The following is a 20,099-nucleotide window of genomic DNA, read 5'->3' as shown; positions in this document are numbered from 1 at the left end:
TTAATGTGCAGATCAGTCTTAAGACAATATAATAAGATTGTTACCCATGGATGAGAGAGAAGAATCATTCACCTCCAAGATTCTGGCAATATGGTACCAGAATTTTTAAAATTTAAGAAAACAAAAATGACACCTTAATTTGAGATTTCAAAAGATTTTGATTTAGATGTCCATAAAGTTACATTTATGAAGGTAAAATGACTAAACATTTGAAAGATAACCATGTCAATTTTATCAACATCTGTAGAAAAATCTGATGGCACAGGGGTCTTTAATTTTTCTGGTTTAATTAAGATATGGTTGACAAGTAAAATTGTATATATTTAAGGTACACAGCATGATGTTTTGGTATATACATGCATTGTAAAATGGCTGCCATAATCAGGCTAACTAACATACTTATCACCTCACATAGTTACTTTGTGTGTGTGTGTGTATGTGTGTGTGTATGTGTGTGTGTATGTGTGTGTGTGTGTTTGGTAAAAACATTTGAGATCAACTCTCTTAGCAAATCTGAAGTATACAATACGTTATTACTAAATAGAGTCACCATGTTGTCCATTAGGTCTCCAGAATTTATTCATCTTATATAACTGAACTGTTGCACCCTTTGACCAGCATCTCCCCATTTCCCCCACCTCCCAGTTGTGGGTGACCACCATTCTACTCCCTGTTACTATGAATTCAACTTTTTTAGATCCTGTATATAAGTAAGATCGTGCAGTATTTGTCTTTCTGTGCCTGGCTTACTTCGCTTAGCATAATGTCTTCCAGGTTCATCCATATTGTTGCAAATGGCAGCATTTCTTTCTTTTTTAAAGGCTGTATCTAAACTAATTTTTAAAAAAATGAACGTTCACATTTTGCAGCTTTGATTTGGAGTCAAAAAAACAAAGTTCTGCTGGGAGAGAAGACTATATCAAGATGCATTTACATTGCTACTAAAAAGAATAAAAGAGAACTTGCAGTTACTCATCTTTTTTGTTCTCTAGTTAAGCGCTTGTCTAAACATAGCCAATAAAATGAAATGTGGAAGAGCTCATACGGTTTGTTCAGTTTTCCATTACACATAATTACTTTCTGTCCATTTATCATTATCTCAATGACTCAAACTGAAAGATTATTTGCTTCTTTCTCTTGTGTTGCTTAAATTATTTGACTATTTGAACAAAAATGATAACTAGTCTCTTTTTCAGTGGTTGAAAGTGTAGAGGTACTAAATTTTATTGACAATTACTGATACTCTGTAATTCAGTACGTGCATGTTAAGTAAGTCTAGGACATCCATGTCTTCATTTTTGTCAAGGTTGATAGCTAGACATTTTAAATGGATTTATCCCTTAATCCAAAAAAACCCCAACAATTTTCATGCAAGAAAAGATGGTGACAGATATATACATATAGACACATATGTAGGTACATATATGTGCTGTGTATGTGTAAACACGTATATACATATGCAGAATTAATCTAACCTGTTAGCAAAGTTTATATAATCCCTAGCCTGCTTGCTGAACTGAATATTATATATGGTTTTTAAATGTCTATTGTCAGCTTTTAAAAGACTTCTAATGTCCTACTTCTGGGGACTAAACCTCTCAGCCAAGCCACATTCTCATGCCATGAAATAAAGCAACTTTAGGGCTTTCACTCATTTTGTTTTAGGTTAAGTAGCAACCAAAAGGAAGCACACTTAGCTCAGACAGCTATGCATGTGATGAACAAAATGTCACTTTTTTTACACTGCCCTTGTCACTGTTTCTCAATATGGTTCTGCCTGTGCATACAAAATGTGGAAATAAATGCTCCCACCTCCAGGCTGTCTGAATGAATATATTTCATGAGTCCGTGTGTTCATTTTCAAAAAAAGATAGGCATTGTTTCAGGCCCCTGCCATCAATGCACCATCATGCTGCCTTAAATTTACAAGGTAGCTTACAGGCAAGAGGTTTCTGCTATTGTCCCAAGCATTATGAGCCTGAAAACTATTGGCAGGTTAACAACCATTGCAAAGAACACTGTTGCTAACCAGGATCCTTTTGTTTTATTATGAACCCCTAATTTGCTCATGGAATTATTAATATTCTCCCATAACCATCGTACATATATGCACACGCATAAACACACATGCAGTTTCAAAGCTAGCAGATATTGTGGGACTGGAGGACTGAAGAAGCTAATGCTAGATTGCGTAATGGAGCTCCTCACCCACTGGCCCTGGACAGGGATGTTCCAAGTCATTAGCATCGCCTCTGTTTTTGGCAAGATCCCTAGGTAGGACGAGGTCCAAACAGTCAGAGCCGGAATCTGTAGTGGCAGCACTTTCTGCCTTCCACGTGAATGGCCAGAGCTCTCAGAGCCAGCCGGCTGGTGGCTGCTCGTAACACTGGACCCTTGAGTCAAAAGAAAGGGCCAGACTAAGTACTACTGGGAATTGATTACATTTTCTTTATTCGTTCACAAGTCCTATTTATTAAGGGCTCTTACAATATCTGGCACTGATTACGGTACTTTGTGATGGCCCAACGTCTGAGTCTCATGTAGCGATTCAGAGAGCCATTCAATTCATTATTACAGTCAAACCCTCTGCCAGCAAGCTACATCTTGACAACATTTTGTACTTTTCAGCAGATGAAGTTTGGGGATGCCTGTGAGACTGTGAAGGCAAAAGCACAGAGACTCAGCAGGACATAGCTAAGGGGGAATGACAAGTAAATACATCCAAAGGGACACGAACAACCCAGGAGGGTCAGGATATGTTTTGTTTTGTTTTGTTTTTAATCACAAATAAAAGATTATGGATGTATAAGAGAGTTTGAGTTTCTTATTACTAAAGAGTTTAAGAATGGTAATATTTTACAAGAAAAAATAGAGCAATAGCAACCAAAACATATTAAAAGCATATCACTTCATTGTAAATTCAAATAGTCTAAGCTGTTCCAGGTATTTTCAAACATTTCATGTTTTAATTGGATTCCCAGGCAGATACCTTAGAGTCAACAAGTCACAGCCACTTAATCTTGTATTGATTTTCTAAGATGCTTCCTGTGACTATGACGACCCTAAATCAATTAAGTCCTTGTAAGAAGCAAGATAATTCTTCTCTTTTCTTTCCAACGAAGCTTGAATACTTTATGCCCACAAAAATATCTGACGTTGCCTCTTACCTATCAAGGAACTGCACTGTGTTGGTAAAAATATTTTCTGCCTTTCATTTTTAAAAAATGTTTGAAGATTCTGTACAGAGAAAGCATACAGAATTGCCTTGGATTGATATAATGAACGGCTTACCAAGCAGTGGTTGTGTTGATAAAAGTTCTCTTTGGATATCAGAGAAGCGCCTTGCCCGTGGCCTTCATCACGGGGAATTGGGGGTTTGGTAGTCACTCAAGGAGACCACTCAGTGGGAAGAAGAAAGTGGTTCCGCCACTCGGTGTCAAAAAAAAGTACGAGGCCAGCCATTTATGATTATGTTAGTATTGCACTATCCCAGTAAAGAAATTGCACCTGTATTAATGTGAGAGGGCTTTGGTGTGGGAGAGGGAAGTTACTAACCTGAGCCTACCCACCTTTTCTTAGGCACAGCCCTGGAAACAACAAGGCAGGGAGAGTGGGAGGCACCAACTATTGGGTGTAAGATCGGCTCAAGGATGTACTGTACAAACAGGGAATATAGCCGATAATTTATAATGACTATAAATAAAAAGTAACCTTTAAAAATTCCATGAAAATTTTTTAAAATTTTTAATTTAAAAATAGATTAGAAACAAGATTTAAGAAAGATATTGGTCTATGGAATCATACAACCTGGCCGCAAGCCTTGATGTGATGTCAGTTGAGAAACTCAGGTAAGTGTCTTAAACTCCCTGGAGTTTCATCATCTGTCCTACAAAATGGGATCAATATAGCTATCTCCAAGGTGGTCTGGGAATTCTCTATACTGAATCCCTCCTCCTTTGACCCAAGTCAATTTTTCTTCCCAAGAGATCTTTCCAAAGCAGAGGAGTGACCGGGTCACTTTCCTGTCCCAAATATCCTCATGTCTGGAGAACACGGGCCCCAAGCCACTTAGCATGTCACCCTCCATCCCCTAGAGCCAGGGGTCTGCTGACCTTTCCCAGATCGTCTCTGGTCATTTGCTTCAATTCATTTCTCACTCCAGCCATATCAAAACAGGTCTAGAACGTATTTTTCAACCCTTTATAGCTGTATGTTTGTTCAAATCACTTCCCCAAAGTTTTCCTGCCAAAACATTCTTCCTGTCCTTTTCCACTTAGCAAACACTTGCTCATCCCTCAAGGCCAAGGCTATCTCTATTATCACCTCCTTTCCAAATGAGCCTGGAGCTTTTTCCAAAGGAAGCAAAGATTAATTTTTACCAGGTGAAACAATTTCAGTTTTTGTTTTGCATCTAACATGCAAATATCTAGATGCTATTTAACAGCAAAGTGAAGTGATTTTTTTAAAAATGCCATCTGGGTATCTATAATCTGAGCACTAAAAGCAAAATATGATATTATTCAGATTTCCAAAGTCAATCATCTTTAAGTCTTCACAGTCTAAGTAGTCACCGAATTGTGAGAAACCAGCACAGATACAGAAAAAACATGCCACCTGAAAAATGAGCTTATCCACATCAATTACTTTCATCATTAATATTACCTGCTATGCTCAAGATGTATCGTTTCTAAAATAATAGTTTAAAATTGGTATAAATGGATAGACTGACACCCAAACAAGTGAAGTAATCTGCCCAAATATTTGATATATGGCAGAGTTGCCATCCAAACCCAAACCCAGATCTGTCTGCCTCTATAGCCCATTCTGGTTCCACCCTTCAACACCGTCTCTCTATTGCCCTTGTACTGTGGTGGGTCTCAGAGCCATGGTCTAGGTGTCTTTCTCCAAAGTATGAGGTACTGTCTCTAGCTGGTTCACTCAAAATACTCTTTTACTTGAGGAAAAGGGGGATTGTTGTGTGTGGACAGACAGGTTATACAGTCACCTCAAAAGGAAGAAACATTAGTCATCTTCAAAAAACAGTTACATCCCATTAATAATACACATCATTAAAGGAAGTGTCCTCTCTGGCACTAGACTCATTGGTAGCTTTCCTTACTTTTGATCCAATCTCCTAGAATATTTTTTTATGTTTGTCAAAATAAAAGTAACATATTATAGCAGGATGATGGAATGATATAAATCATACTGAGTTATTAAAAATATTCTCACCTCTTAATTTCCCTGACTGGGTTAACTGGAAGGGGTTTATTACTGTAGTGATGGTGGTGGTCTAGGTGATGGCTGTAGTTGTGTTTAACAGCCTAAAATTGTGCATATATATCTGTACTTCAAAAATTTTCTGGTCTTATGTTAATCTCAAAAAAAAGTTTATTCATGTTCTGCATGAAACATGTATCAACACACAATATTTCTCACAATGCAAATAATGCAAAATTAAAGTCTTGATTAGAAAAGTCAGAAGATGTTACTTCAGCATAAGACTAAATATGAAGTTCTGCAAGTCACAATAGAACATTTTTAGCCCATCTTATATTCCTATTCAAAATCACCACTGTTTTTAGATGTCAATATAGACATAGACACAGATGTAGATACAAGGCATTTAAAAAATCAATTGGAACTAGAGAAAAGTTGTGTTTAAAAGTTAGTAACATGGCAAATTTATTCCTAGGAAGAGCTTCCTTCTTTTAAGTGACTTCCCAATTGGTAACCAGGAAAAACCAACCCTGCTTACTCAGTCTGGGTCCTGGGAGAAAGGAAAGGGGACTGAAACATTGATGAGATTGGAATAGAGACTGGGAAGTTCAGCATGGTCCCTGCAGGCAGGTGGGGGACAATTTCCCTCTCTAACACAAGCACAGAGGTTTAATCTGACTGTAGTTCCTGTTGGGCTGACTCTCAGAACTTAAAAAAAGTTCTGATCACGGCCACAGGTAGTGGGGAAGCTCCCAAACATGTCCGAGGGGTTGGTTTTTGCCTCTAGTAATGACTTACCACATTGCTATTAAATGACTCTATAAAGTGAGTAAATTGGCAAATAGCAAGATACTGAGTCTATCCTTGAGGTGTTCTTTTTCAACTTTTTTTTGAAATAACATGAATTCTCCAGTCCTTCGTGTGCTGAAGGCCCAGCCTACCCCTCATGCTGGTTAAATAGGGATCACAATTATTATAGGCTGAGTTACCACTCTGTGCTAAGTAACATGGCTTGGGAACCAATTCTCTCTACAAAGTGAAGAATATTTTACATGCTGCTGGCAGTAGGGCAGAGTTAGTACTGATTCTACAAGATATACACATCTAAACACTGTGTTGCCCCCTGCCCTCTCCCAACCCTTATTATCTGTCTCTATGGAGTTTAAAAAAAAGTATTATTCAAGATACGATAGGCGCAAAGCTGACTCACCAAGAGCAAGTCAGGAAACCTACATCAAAAAAATAAAAATCTATTCAGGGAAAAGGACCAATGTGTCTTAGTCACTCCAAAGGCAAAACCCAAAGTGTGAATTCAATTTGGTGACAATGTCCTGCTGCTTGGAGAATTGACCCTTTTTTAGGGGGTCATGAGCCATCAATTTAGGTGCCTATAGACACAGTCAGAAATTACCATGAAGCAAAAATCTAGAACATTTTGGCTATTCAACTTAAAAAAAAATTGAACATCCTGGTCTAAAGAATGACAAAGATAAAACTAGCTATTCTTGTGATCTTTTCAGTGGTAAAAGTTATAAAAATTAACTGTTGCAAACTTCTAAAATGCATGTTGAACATAACGAGAATGTTCAAATTTGCAAATCTTTTTAACAATTTAAATTTTGTTCCATGAATATTGTATATAAAGTAGTAGAAAGCAAAATAGAGCAGAAGAACCTCCTAGAAGTTAAAAAGAAATTGTCAATATTAGATTTATGACATGTCACTAAATAACTAATTCTTTCATTTTATAATTCCCTACCAATTAAATGTCATTCATTGGAAGATGTACCATTCCTATGTCAATTTTATATGATGGCCCTTCCACAAAAAAAAAAAAAAAAGCAACAAAACTCCCAATTACATCTAAAGAAGTAATTCAGAACAGTGATTCAATATCTTAAATACCAAAAAACATATTGATTGATTCCCTTTCCAACCGTTGTTGGGCAAAATGAAGATATTGCTAATCATATCCCAAATTCACCAGGTTAAGTGGAATAATGAAGCAAATATTTAACTAATTAACAAATACACACAGAAACGGAAAGGGAAACAGACAAACAAACAGAAGTCCAAATAGCTGATAATTAAAATCCAGAAAATGTTGCTTGTTCTGATTATCAAGATAAAAACCCCAGATCATCGCTGGCATTTACATCTAGACATAGCAAGGGCTGGTGCCAAGTATCACAAACTCCCATTCATTCGTTTTAGCTTTTCCTCTATAATCCTTTGTCCAGTTAGTGTTTTAGTGTTTGTGCTTGAAAACTATTTTTTAAATGTGTTTTTATTATTCCTTAAAGAAGACATTTTGTTATTCTATCGCATGTAAGAGAAGTCAAACATGGGAGGCTGAGAAGCGGGGTACTTTGTAAATCATTACCTGAAGGCCTTCAATAGCCAATCGCAGCATGCTTGGTGTAAGTTTAGAGGCTTGCTTGAAGGTGAAGTTACTCCAGTCTATGATCAAAACAAATCCATTCACTTGAAGCTCAGGATCTTCAATCATGGCTTCTAAAGAAAGTAAGATGGCACGCAAAATATCCACCAGTGTGTACCTGTCAGCCACAGAAAAGCACTGCATTAAATCTGACGGCCACTTTTGTAGAAACTAGAGAAAGTTTTTAGCATCCTAAAAATTCCCTTTAGAATACCTCAGGAACATTAAGAAGATGTTTTGGTTTAAAAATCTTCTTTTAAGATGACATTTACTGTATTTGTTATACTCAGGGGACATATTAGAATTTAACATGCATTCTACCAAAACAAACTGCAGTGCTTTTGAAAACACTACAGTTTGTTTCATATTTTACAACCATTTCCTTTACTTCAAGGCCTTCCTGTGATTTTATAAAATCTCATTTCAACAACCCTGAAGACTAGGCAGGGTACTTTGAAACTAGCTCAAGAAAGCTCTCAGCAGTACTGACATTTCGTATCTTCACATTTGGAAAAGTTAAGAATGAGATGAGAAGGGGTTTCATCAATAAACAACAACACTGTATGTAAACAACTACGGTTAAAAGTGTCCACAGATTTTAATTACTTGTATTGAGTTTATATCATAAAGGCAGAAGAAAGGAAAAAAGGAAAGGCACAATGGACAGAAAGAAAGGGAGATCAATGAAAATAAAAGGAAAGTGTGCCTGCCTGTTATAATTTAGGGCATCAAGGTTTAGGGACTGAGTCTTTATGTTTTTCTGCCTTGCAACTTAGCATGCCTGGCACACGTAGAAACCAAATAAATGTGCTTTACTTTCCTATAAAATGGAACTAGGCTACAAGTCTAGTGCAAAAACACGAAGTCCAGATTAAGACACCGCCTCAGCTACGGCAGTGAAAGTGAGAACAAAGGAAAGAAGCAAAATCTGAGAAGTATTTTAGAGGTAAACTTGTCAAAATTTAATCCTTCATTAGATGTGAGGACTAAGATTTTGAGGGAAGAGTAAAAGATGACACAGATTTTAACTTCAGAGCCTGAGTAAACGGTAAAATCTTTCATCAAAATCAATCATGCAAAAAGAGGATATAGTTGAGGACAGCTGGAAATGCAGAATTTGGAACAGAATCTATCATATTTGAGAAACATGTAGTACACCCAGAAAGACATATCAAGTAAGCATCTTGAAAAAGTAAATCCCACACTCAGGAGAGAGCCAAGGGTGAGAACTGCAGAATCAAAAGCATACAGCTTCTAAGTTCCAGGGAGTGAGAGAGGTGATTAATGCCCATCAGAGCTAAGAGGAAAAGGAGACGGTTATTCAAGGAGAGAATCCCAGCGTTTCAAGAAGAATCGGTAAATTTATGGAAGATGTTAACAACTTTCCATTTTTAGCAGCCTGCATTTCAAGTTTATTTTTCTACTCAGACATTCAGGTGGAGATGTCTAGGAAAAGCTAGAGAAACAAATCTTGACCTTAGGGAAGAGGTGGGGAGGGGAGGGTGACGGATTAGGAGTAGAAATCATTGGTATTTTGTGGAAGCAATGGGCTCACCAGGAAGACAGTATGAGACAGTGAGGACATATGAGAGAGTTGTTCTATTTTTACTTTTAAAAACATTTGGAGGCACATAGAGAAAGCGTAGTAGTTCAGAAAGGAAGGAATAATTAAGAGTGAAACTTTGGGCAATTCCTCACTTTCTCTGGACCTCATTTCCTCATCTGTGACATCAGTAGTTTGGAATAGAATTTCTTTTGGGTCCCAGCATCACTCAAGCAAAGGGTATGATGTCAGAAGACTTTAAGACAGGATCTCTTCCTTGTCCCTCATTAGCTGTGTGGCCCTGGACGTGCCAATGATTTTTCTTTTTTTTTTTTTCCTGATGAATTTTATTTTATTGCTCAGAGAAATCATTGTCATCATCACAGCGAATTGAATGCTTCCTCAAAAACATATCAACTGGTGTTTTTCTTTTTTTTTTTTTATTCTAGTATATTCAGCTTACAATGACGTGTCAATTTCTATTGTACAGCATAGTGTTTCAGTCATACATAAACATACATATATTCATTTTCATATTCTTTTTCACTATAGGCTACTATAAGATATTGAATATAGTTCCTTGTGCTATACAGTATAAACTTGTTGTTTATATATTTTATATATAGTAATTAGCATCTGCAAATCTCAAACTCCCAATTTATCCTTTCCCACCCCTTTTCCCCCTGTAACCATAAGTTTGTTTTCTATGTCTGTGATTGTTTCTGTTTTGTAAATAAGTTCATTTCTGTCTTTTTTTTTTTTAGATTTCACATATGAGTGATATCATATGATATTTTTCTTTCTCTTTCTGTCTTACTTCACTTAGAATGACATTCTCCGGGTCCAACCATGTTGCTGCAAATGGCATTATTTTATCCTTTTTTATGGTCGAGTAGTATTCTATTTTATAAATACACCACAGCTTCTTTATCCAGCCATCTGTTGATGGACATTTAGGTTGTTTCCATGCCTTGACTATTGTAATTCTGAGGCTTGGTTCCCTCACGTGAAACAATGATAGTACCTATGATTATCTCACCTGTATCTCACTGGCAACGGCGAGGTGGGAGGAGGGGGAAAGGGAAGGAAAATAAAGACATGGTTCAGGTAAAAGCATTTGCACAATGCTAGGTATACAGCATGAGTTCAGTACATGAGGGCTGCAATACACACACAGCATACTTTTCATTATAATGCTGACCATAGACCCAGTATACTAGGCAGGGTATCATCAGAACTAAAGAATATCTGTAAATTTTACTTAAAAATGAATGATGAGCTTTAAATAGCTTATTACTACTGTGAAAGGCAAGGATCAAGAGATTATTTTTAAATCTCTGGAAAGTATACAGGCTCTTTATAGGCCTAAGGATATGGCAGCCCAAAATACTACATAAATATATAAGATAAAACTTTTTGTAGAACTCTGTTACTTACATGTCTTTAAATATGTGTAATCTATATAGCTGAATTCCTTTATCTATCACTTCATGGCAGACTCATCTCCTTTTTAAATATAATAGCCTAACACAGTATTATGATCAAAAGTCTATAAGCCCACACAGACTGCAAAGTTGGAGCAGGAAGGTTGTACTTCTGGTTAAAATTTAGACCCCCTCTAAAAAAATTCACTTTAATTTCTGAAATTCACAATAAAGTCATGGTTAAGAAAATTTAAAATTAGAACAAGCCAACTTAGAACTTTCCTACCTTTATGATCATTCTTATGTTACCTATAAGAATACCTGATAGCACTAATACCAAAATAGCATTAAGTAAAACTTGAATCTGAAACCAATTTTGGAAGGATGACACATTGTATGTAGTAAGAATATACTCTGACATCAGTAAGGGCTGAAAACAAGTGGCGATTTGGTTTTAGTAATGCATTTTAGGTATGGTTTTCCAAACCTGTGTCAAACCAAGAGAAAAACTTACATACATGTCATTATTCCAAAGGAAATAAAATAAGGCAAATCCCAGGATTACCTATGAAGAAAAGCAGGTTTGCAAAGTTTTCAAGAGTAAATCTAACCAAAGTTTTTTTTTAATTTAATATCTTCTTCAAAAAAGAGAATAAAATGATCTTTATATAAATTATATTAATGTATAAGTTTAATAATGAGAAACATAAAAGCATCCTAGCTAACTGCATTCAAAGGACAGCCTAAGCCACTCCTGACACTACAATCCTCTGTTGTCAAACACATCATGTTACTACCATTAGCAGCTCAGCAGGTATTCCTAAGCAGAACATTACTTCATGAGATCTTGCCAAAGTCTTTAAAATATCTTCCAAAGAAATGGAGCATTATATGAATTTTCTGTCTTCAGGAATCCTACTTTCCTTTTTCCCTTTGAAATTATTTTTAACTGCTATATTTTACAAATTAGAGGTCACTACAATAAGTATTTCACAAGTTCACGTTTGGGGTTTACAAATCAATTACAGTAGCTCAACCTTTGCCATTTCTCTCTTCTAGGTTGAGAGAAAGCCATCAACAACAAACTAGCACATTAATGCAGCTCTTGACTCTAGATTGTGTTCCCAAAGTAGCATTCGGTAAAGCCAGAATCTGAAATCAACTTAGAGAGGATGAAATAAGGACCGCAGACTATGTAGACCACCACTCTTGAGAGAAACTAAATCTGCTGTATGGTTTTAAAAATTTTCCTATTTACTACCTGTGCAATCAAGAGCCAGGAAGCTTCCCCTTCTGCCTCCAGCCTTGCAAGGTTTTGGGGAGCTACCTGGCCTGCGCTTCTCTCCTGGGGTTCACAACATCTCATCTTCTACTACAGCTTACAGTCAGTGCAAAGAGCAAACTAAACCACAAACAGGCCATTTCCTTCCTACTCTCTCTCTTTCTTTTAGCCTGACAAGGAAAAACTGGCATCTTGGCATCACATTGTGCATCACAACAGCCAGCAGTTTCCTTTTGTCATGAAATCAATCAGCCATTATTAAATTCTTCATTAAGGCTGCCCCTAACCCTCAGTTTTCATTAAGCCACATTTTCTGATGTCTGAAGCACTTTGTGTTAGAAAGGTACTAGGGGGAGAGACAAAGGAGACGAATTACATTTATTAATGCCTTCGGGTATCATTAGTGCTAAAGTTGATGAATTCATCAACGTATTTTATATTACTGAGCTGTAATAATAATATCTCTATCTGTGTAATCGTTTAAGATTTCCAAAGCAATTTCAAATGCATTGTCTTAATCTCAAAATAAGCCCAAAGTCTCTGTGCTTGGCTTAGTTCCTATTATTTTGGAGATGAGGACACAGATGAGGTCTCATAGAATTTTAAAGATAAAGACACAGCATCTCAGAGAATCTAGACAGTTCGTCCAAAATCACTATGGGACTAAGACAGGAAGCCTAGATAAGAAGCCGGGTCTTTTCTGACCCCATATTGCCCTCCACTCCTTACAGCACCTAGACCTAGAACAGAGTCTGAGAAATAGCTGTTCTCCTTTCTCACGTCTCAGCAGCAGAATGTGTGTCAGAAGATGGATCAGAAAGTCAGTAGGAACATGGCCCCAGGCCAGGTACCAGGGCAGCTCCAGCCTGGTCCCAGCAGAGGACTTCGATAGAGGAAAAGCATACAAGACATTCATAGGAGCCAGGATGCAAAATAACCAAGCCTATAAATGTTGGAGGAAATATGATCTCCAAAATATCCTTGTGTCTTGTTTGTATCACTAAGCACAGATTAGCTGCCTCAGCTTTGCTGTAATTCTACTGCTATAGAAATGTAGGTGAGTGAGAACAAGAGAATCACTGGAAAGGAAATATCTAGAGGAAAAATGTCTTTCTTTGAAAAACAAGGTTTAAAAATGTGCACGTACTGCCAGTAAAATAAAATAAAATAAAATAAAATAAAATAAAATAAAAGTTGTGCTGGAAAAATACAAACATCAGAAAGACAACTCTTCCTCAGGGCAGAATACTGTAAGCAAGTGTTTGCTTAGCTTCTTAGTGCAGTCTTTGCCTTCAGAATATTTATTCTATCAACTTAACTTTCTGTGCCTAGTTGTCTATATTCTGATGTTTAATCAAGATTTTCTAAATCATAGATGAATTTTTTTAATTATCAGAGCTTGCTTTTTTGACATAATTATATTTAATTGTTTTCACCCAGATTTATGTTACTTAACTGTCTACACACACACAAAATTTTGACCAATGCACTTTCTGGTTGTGTGGTTATGGGTGAAATACTTAACCACTCTGTGCCTCAGTTTCCTCACCTGCAAAATATGGATATTAACAGGACCTACCTCATATAATTGTGACAAAGTTTTAATAAAGTGTTTGTAACGTGCGTAGAATAGTGCCTAACACATAGCATACGCTATAAAAGCGTTTTGAAGTGAATGAATTAATTAAAATGAAAAAATAGAGTTTGAATCACCTTACCCGACCAGGCAATGCTCTTTCTACACAACACTGAGCAGCCTGCCGCCGCCCCCTGCCCTGAACTTCCAGCGCTGGCAAACAGTACCCTCGATAAGCACTTTCCAGCTCTCCGGTAGCTATTTAGCTTCTCATGTTTTCCTCCTCGGGAGGCTGTATGTCCCTTGATGGTACAAAGAATATACTATGTGTCTTTTTTGCCCCTACCACCTATCAAATTTCTACATATGTAGCGAGTGCTGGATGAAAGTGTACTTTTCAAAATATTGATTTGAATCAAGTACTATTCACTCAGTTTATCTGATGTTACATGGACCCAACCAACATACAGGGATATCTTTTTCCTCGCGTCAATAGTGCCGCTTCCTGTGTTAGGTACCTGCCTTCAGTGACGTAAAAGAGTTCACTCTTCTTCCCAGAATGGAGGAAATACGTTAACCTACTACAGATAATTTATTAATTTACTAACTGTTGGCTCATGTTTTAAAATATCTTTAAACATTTCTTTTGAGACATCCTTTCAGGGCACTGTAGTAACATCAAATCCTTTGCTTCTTTCAAACTTTGTTTAAAGTTGCATATTTGAAATATGAACATAGCCTGCCTTGGGCCAGACCTAATCAACGTCCACCTGAAGGTTGGCACTGTTGGTCACTGCTGTTCTTTCAGGATTATTTCACTAATTACTGCATAATTGTCCTACTTTTTAGAGACTGTCTTGTTTTTTTCAGAGATTTGTTCCAGTATTCTGCTAATATTTCTCAGGATCATTTTTCTCTCTCCTATTTTCCATTATATGAACCAAGGGTATAGTTTGGAATAAACTGCAGTTCCAAGAGTATTTGTTTAAAGAGTATCTCTATAAGGAAACAACACAAAATTTCTGCTGGGACTGGGGCCCCATGGAATCCATACCTGTCATGTCTAGCATTGACCTAATCTCAAAATCAGCCATAATACAGCCCAGGAGTGCCTCCAGGATTTTGCACAAAAGGATTCCTGACCCTACCAGAATATATGAAACAAAAAGTTAAGAAATATTTAAATATTTTAATAGATAGAGCCAAGAAGTCTTGAAAAATCAGTCCAAAAATTAAGCCTCTTTTTTTTTTTTTGGCCTGTTTCTTGTTTTTAAAATTGCCAAGTACGAGTGTTTCTCCTTAATTATCTAGTTAATTACCCTTGTCTGTTTTAATCTATTTCTAGTCATTTTATTTTATATTTTATTTATTTTATTTTAGTGCACTTCCACTGAAGAGTAAAGCTTTGTGGCTGGGAATAAAGCAAAAGCATATAGTCAATAGCTATTTTTTAAATTTTAAGCTACCACCTTCGTAACCTTCTTTTTGTTTTGAAAATAGGCCACATTATTCTAATAAATGAGAGCATAATCATAACTCAAACTGAGGCTTCCAATAGCTGGCCATTTGTATACTATTTTCCTTTTCATGAAAAAGCTACAAAATAGGAACAGACAGTAACACATTTTTAGGCAAATTCCAGGGTAAGTTAGAGGATCATAGCACTGTCTCCCCAGTCAGTCTTCTAGCCCTCCCAGAGTCTCTGGACTGTAAGTGATAACCAATGTCCATTATGACCAGCCAAACTCAGTACAAGAGGATCAGTGCTTTCCAAGTTTCCACTGTATTAGAATTATTTTAGTTTCACTGTGTTTCATTGTTTTCTGGTGGTTATTAACCAGATTCCAGATAAATGGTTGTTTGTTGAACTAAGTATACAGAACTACTTTGTAAGTCTAAGGAGGTAAAAGACTACTTGCAGGCTAACTGACTTTTAAATTACAGGCCAACTATCAGAATACACCTCATCATTACGTTTCAGGTGACAAAACTTATTCACGAATATTCCCAATAATTACGTGCCAGCGAATCTAGACGTCTCGGATACCTGCTCTCATGCCCTAGGGTCTAGAGCACAACGTACTTGCATTCCAAACTTCCTTTTCTTAAGGTAATGTAATCTATTCTGACTTCTTAGTACATTAGCATCACACTCTGTTGATGAAATCAGGTGGACAGTTTGAAGGTATCTGCTGAGTCCTAAGCAGGGCACTGTCACTCAGGAAAGAAATACAGCACGTAACACATGGAGGGCTAGTGCATCAAAGGGTGGCAGTGTAACAATCCAATTGTTTTTAATTTTGTGGAATTTACTTTTGTTTTCAGAAATTATGTTGGACAATTTGGAAGAAAGGGGATAAAACTGTGTGAATCTTTTCCAAGGATAGCCTGCTCAATAAATGTCATAAATCATCTGGACCTATTCTAGCTTTTTTTAAAAAGAACCACAGATCACACTGAACGTCATTCTGACATTTCAGTATTTCAATTATTTTTCAGATTTATTAGAAGGTGGGTACACTGTAAATTATTTTACTTTCCTGAAGTCTTCCTGAAGATTCCATATTTCTTGTTAAGGCTTTGGAAATAGTCTAGTTATTTGCAATAACCTGGACCTGACCTGCACTATATTGCAGTAGAAAAAGATACTATTTTATTTATAGTCACCATTTCACACACATTTACTGTTTCCAGTCACCTGAGAAGCACAGAAAACTGTCCTGAAAATTTAATATAGGAGAAAGGATATATCAGATAACTTCTTACTTAGAATTTTTTAAAATGCATAACTTAATTCAACTTAACAAATACTTATTGAACACTAATTTAGTTCAGGTGCTGTTATAATAACATAAGACAGTCTTTTTTGTTATACAGATCAATTAGTTCCAGGAGTCTTTACAAAGCTTTTCAAAAGTCACAAAAGAAATCTTGATTTTCCCTTTGGGAAGTTGGAAATAATCTGTCTTCCAAATCAACATTTTTTTTCTACCTCATTTCTAGAATTTCCCTGTTTAACCCTGGACAATTCCCACCTATTCTTTCTTTAAAACAATGCTATTTCATTTCTTTTTAAAATGTTACTTTTTTAAAAAGTTGTTGAAAGCCAGGTAATTCCCTGAACAACTCAAGGAAGATGGTCAGAATTTATATTCAGATATGCAGTCTTCTCCAGGGACCCAGGTTGTCTGGACTGGTGGGATCAGCAGGAAGGTGAGAACAACTAACTTACAGAACAGGGGAGGGATGGTGAGCAAGAGAGTTGGGCCCGCGGCATATCCACCTAACAGAGCACTGGTAAGGTAACCACCTAGGGAAGGTGGCAGAGACTTCTGCAGGGATCAAGTCAGGTAAGCCTTGAAACTGTAGAGTGGAGGAAAGAAAGAAATTCAGGCCAAAGGGAGGAAAAGGGCCGAAAGGCAGCTGTCCTGCAGGTTTCAGAGCAGGGCAAGGACAGCTCCTAAGCACATCTCCCACTGACAAAGGTTTACAGAGGATGCCAAGAAGATGAAACTATTCATCCAATAGTTCTTGTATATGTATAGTTAGATCTGGGATGGGGGACAAGCAGGGAGAAGGAGAGAGTGATTTTTTTAAAGCATATAAAGGGAAGAAACTCAACCGAATTTTAAACAAGCTCTAAATAAGTTGTATGCCTTTTGACCTAGATGTACTATAATTTCTTGATTATTCCTGTTCATTTCCAACCATAGAAATAGAATTCACAATTATTAGTCTATAGGGCCAGATAAAGTGTGTTTATAGGATGTAGCTTTTCATTTTTAATGTTGCATGTACAAAATTTTAATATGTAAGATTTTGTGCAGATTTAAATAAATAGTTCTGTATATCAATTAATAAACCCCCTCCCATTGTAAATTTCTAGGGAGATATATTTTGATGACTAGTAACCTTTCCTTTATATAAAATCATAAGATAGATAACTAAAACATAGTATCTTTAGTAAATCCAGAATAATCACCTTCCCAAATACACAAGAACTATGAGTGACTTTCATCTTAATTAGGTTTATAAATCAACGTGAATATTAGCTCATTTACAGAAATAAATGAAAATAGGTCTGATGTATATTCATGTCTAAGTGCAATCTGCCTCCCTTATGATGTCCCCAGCAGACTTTGAGACATATTTAAATATACAATTTCCATCGTTCTCATTTCATGGTAGCTCAATAAACAAAGTTCCCATCTAACTGACATACGAAATATTAGGTTCTTTCTTGAATAACATTTTTCAACTTTGACAAACTCAATAATTGATCTGCAAGACTGTACAGTGTATTTCTTAGATAAAAAACTTTTTAAAGAGATAGTGATCAAAGGATGGCATTTCATGATCCTTTTAAACTCTGCTACCTTATGGAAAGTGGAGTAAAATCTCTCTAACCAACTAACTAAAGTAAGCAACAGAAACAGAATTCCATTCCCTTTCAATGGCTAACTCAAATGAGTTTTTCAGCTTTATGATTCTTCAGGTAGTAGTTTATCTTTATATTCACCTAAAAAATAATCAGAGTAGTTCTCAACTTAGAACTACAGGGAAAAGGTGATGAGCTGACGGGTTAAAAACCTGTTAAAGATATTAATTTGTATTCTAAAATCTCAAGACTCTGAGAAGCCTATCTGTAGATTTATAAGCGTTCTCAGTAACTGTAAAAGTCTTTTAAAATTGTTCCAGAGATGGTTTAAACTAACCAGATGCATTAAAAATCAACATTCACAGAACTAAAAATACACAGATGTTTTAACAAGCTTCTTATGATTCATAATTCTGGTAATTTTTTTAAGCTCCATGAAATATATTTCACTTTGAACTTCAATGAAATTACCTTACACAAGAGTCTTTTATAATTTCTTGAATCTTTCAATCTGAGAAAATAATTCCAATTGAGGAAATAGAAAAGTCACTGTCTGTATTTTTCTGTTGTAATATAGATGAGGTAAGAATATTATTTCTCCTCCTTTAAGAAGCAAGAGAGCTCAAAAAGTTTACCAACTGACATAACTGGACATCTCTCCCTTCCTTCCAAAAGATGAAAAATCCCATCAGACAGGAAACACACCCTTTAGATTAGTAACAGGTGTAGAACAGGCACACCAGTCAGCCTTTATTTTCAGCGTCGGCAGGCAGGCACGCTCAGCGACTGAGGGTCCAACTCTTCCTCTTTACTGCAGTGACACACATCATATTATTCCTTCACCTACACGTCACCAAGCAGAAAAGATCCCAAGCAATAAAACTCCTTGATCTTGATTGAATGCCAGGCTATTCATAAATACATACATACATACATACATAAATAAATAAATAAATAAATAAATAAATAAATAAATACAACCACAGAACTAAATAGGGAGATGATGATGATGACGACGACGATGATGATGATGATGAAGAAGAAGAATCTAGATTAAGAATTTCTTTAGAAAAAAAAAGAATTTCTTTAGGAAGAAGGAGGATAAGTTATGTCCATTCTCATACTCCTTTCTCCACAGAGCAGTAAACTTACTCAGAAGCTGAAAAATTCAGCAGTTTTATTTAGAAGTTGAATGATTTAGATTAAGTGCAATAACAAGGTTTAGAAAGTACTTAAAGCTGCAGGAGAAAATGGGTGGAGTGAAGTAAAAGTTTCAAAGGTAAAAATAAAGGCCCTCTCCTGCCGTCCCCCCAAGGTGCCTACCAAAAACCCATTTCTTAGTGCCTGTTTCTCTTTTTGCCCCAGCCAAATAAACAAAAACATCACAGCTGTAAAATGATGACCCCATTCAAGATAAACGCTGGAAAATGGGAGAGTAAAAGAATCCCTAGTAGTGGATTTACCTGCTCTGATCCCAGTTGGCAGCGAAAAGGACTAGAATCTTCCTGCCATAGTGGTCCAGGTTGGCCAGGCCCCCAGGGAAGCCATCCTTCAGTGCCTGCTTGATGCCAGGGTCAGTGGCTTTGAAGCTTTTGAACATGTCCAGGTTCTGCTGCCGGTATTCAAAGTACTGGGCCAGGAGGCGGAAGGCCTCAAAGTGATGAAACTTCCGGGCCCGCAAGAAGCGTAAGATGAAGGCATCGTCTGTGCGGAGAAAGCCAATGTCCGGCCTGGTGATGACCATGTCCCTCACCTCCTGGATGTCCTGGTGCAGGGTGTCTGGGTTCTCGTTGAGCTCCAGGCGGGCTTTCTCCAGGGTCTCAGGAGAGAGACCTGCTTGTAGATGAGTCATTGTTCTGCTTGTTCCTGAGCCTTGCCTTTCTCTTGCTGACTCTTCCACCTGCCACCACTGCACTCTGGCCTCCAGACCCCGCTGCTGCCTGCTTCCTCTTCTTCACAGGAAATGATTTGTCTTGGTGGCCAATCAGTACCCTGTTGCTCCTGCTTTCCCGCACCTTTTCTATGAAGGGTATAAACTTCTCTCCCCACTCCCTAAAAACAACTTCCCACTTTGGTCCTCTCTCCCCTTTCCTTCAAAGGGACGTGGACCTCTGGCGGCCCAGCACTCCCCTTTTTGTCCTTTCTGCCTCCTAACAAAACACCCCTAACTGCACCCTGCACGGGTGGTGCTCATCTTGGCACTGTCCTCTTCTCTTCCAAGATGTAACAAAAACAA

The 20,099-nt window shown here is 37.0% G+C and overlaps 1 protein-coding gene across 1 annotated transcript in view; it reads right to left on the bottom strand.

The window, feature by feature from the left end:
• The window catches only part of CLVS2 (clavesin 2), a 58,819-nt gene extending 38,949 nt beyond the window's left edge, over window positions 1-19,870 (bottom strand). Inside the window, exons 1-2 of the mRNA XM_031680106.2 lie at window positions 19,327-19,870; window positions 7,604-7,778 (exon numbers count right to left, since the gene is read on the bottom strand). Of these exons, the coding sequence (XP_031535966.1) occupies window positions 7,604-7,778; window positions 19,327-19,715 (564 nt within the window). The 5' untranslated portion in view covers window positions 19,716-19,870. The remainder of the gene's footprint in view (window positions 1-7,603; window positions 7,779-19,326) is intronic.
• Between the last annotated feature and the right edge of the window lie 229 nt (window positions 19,871-20,099).

Source organism: Vicugna pacos, chromosome 8 (assembly GCF_048564905.1).
Source record: "Vicugna pacos chromosome 8, VicPac4, whole genome shotgun sequence".
NCBI lineage: Eukaryota > Metazoa > Chordata > Mammalia > Artiodactyla > Camelidae > Vicugna > Vicugna pacos.
Note: the sequence above shows the minus strand (reverse complement) of the source record. Positions and strands in the feature narration are given on the sequence as shown.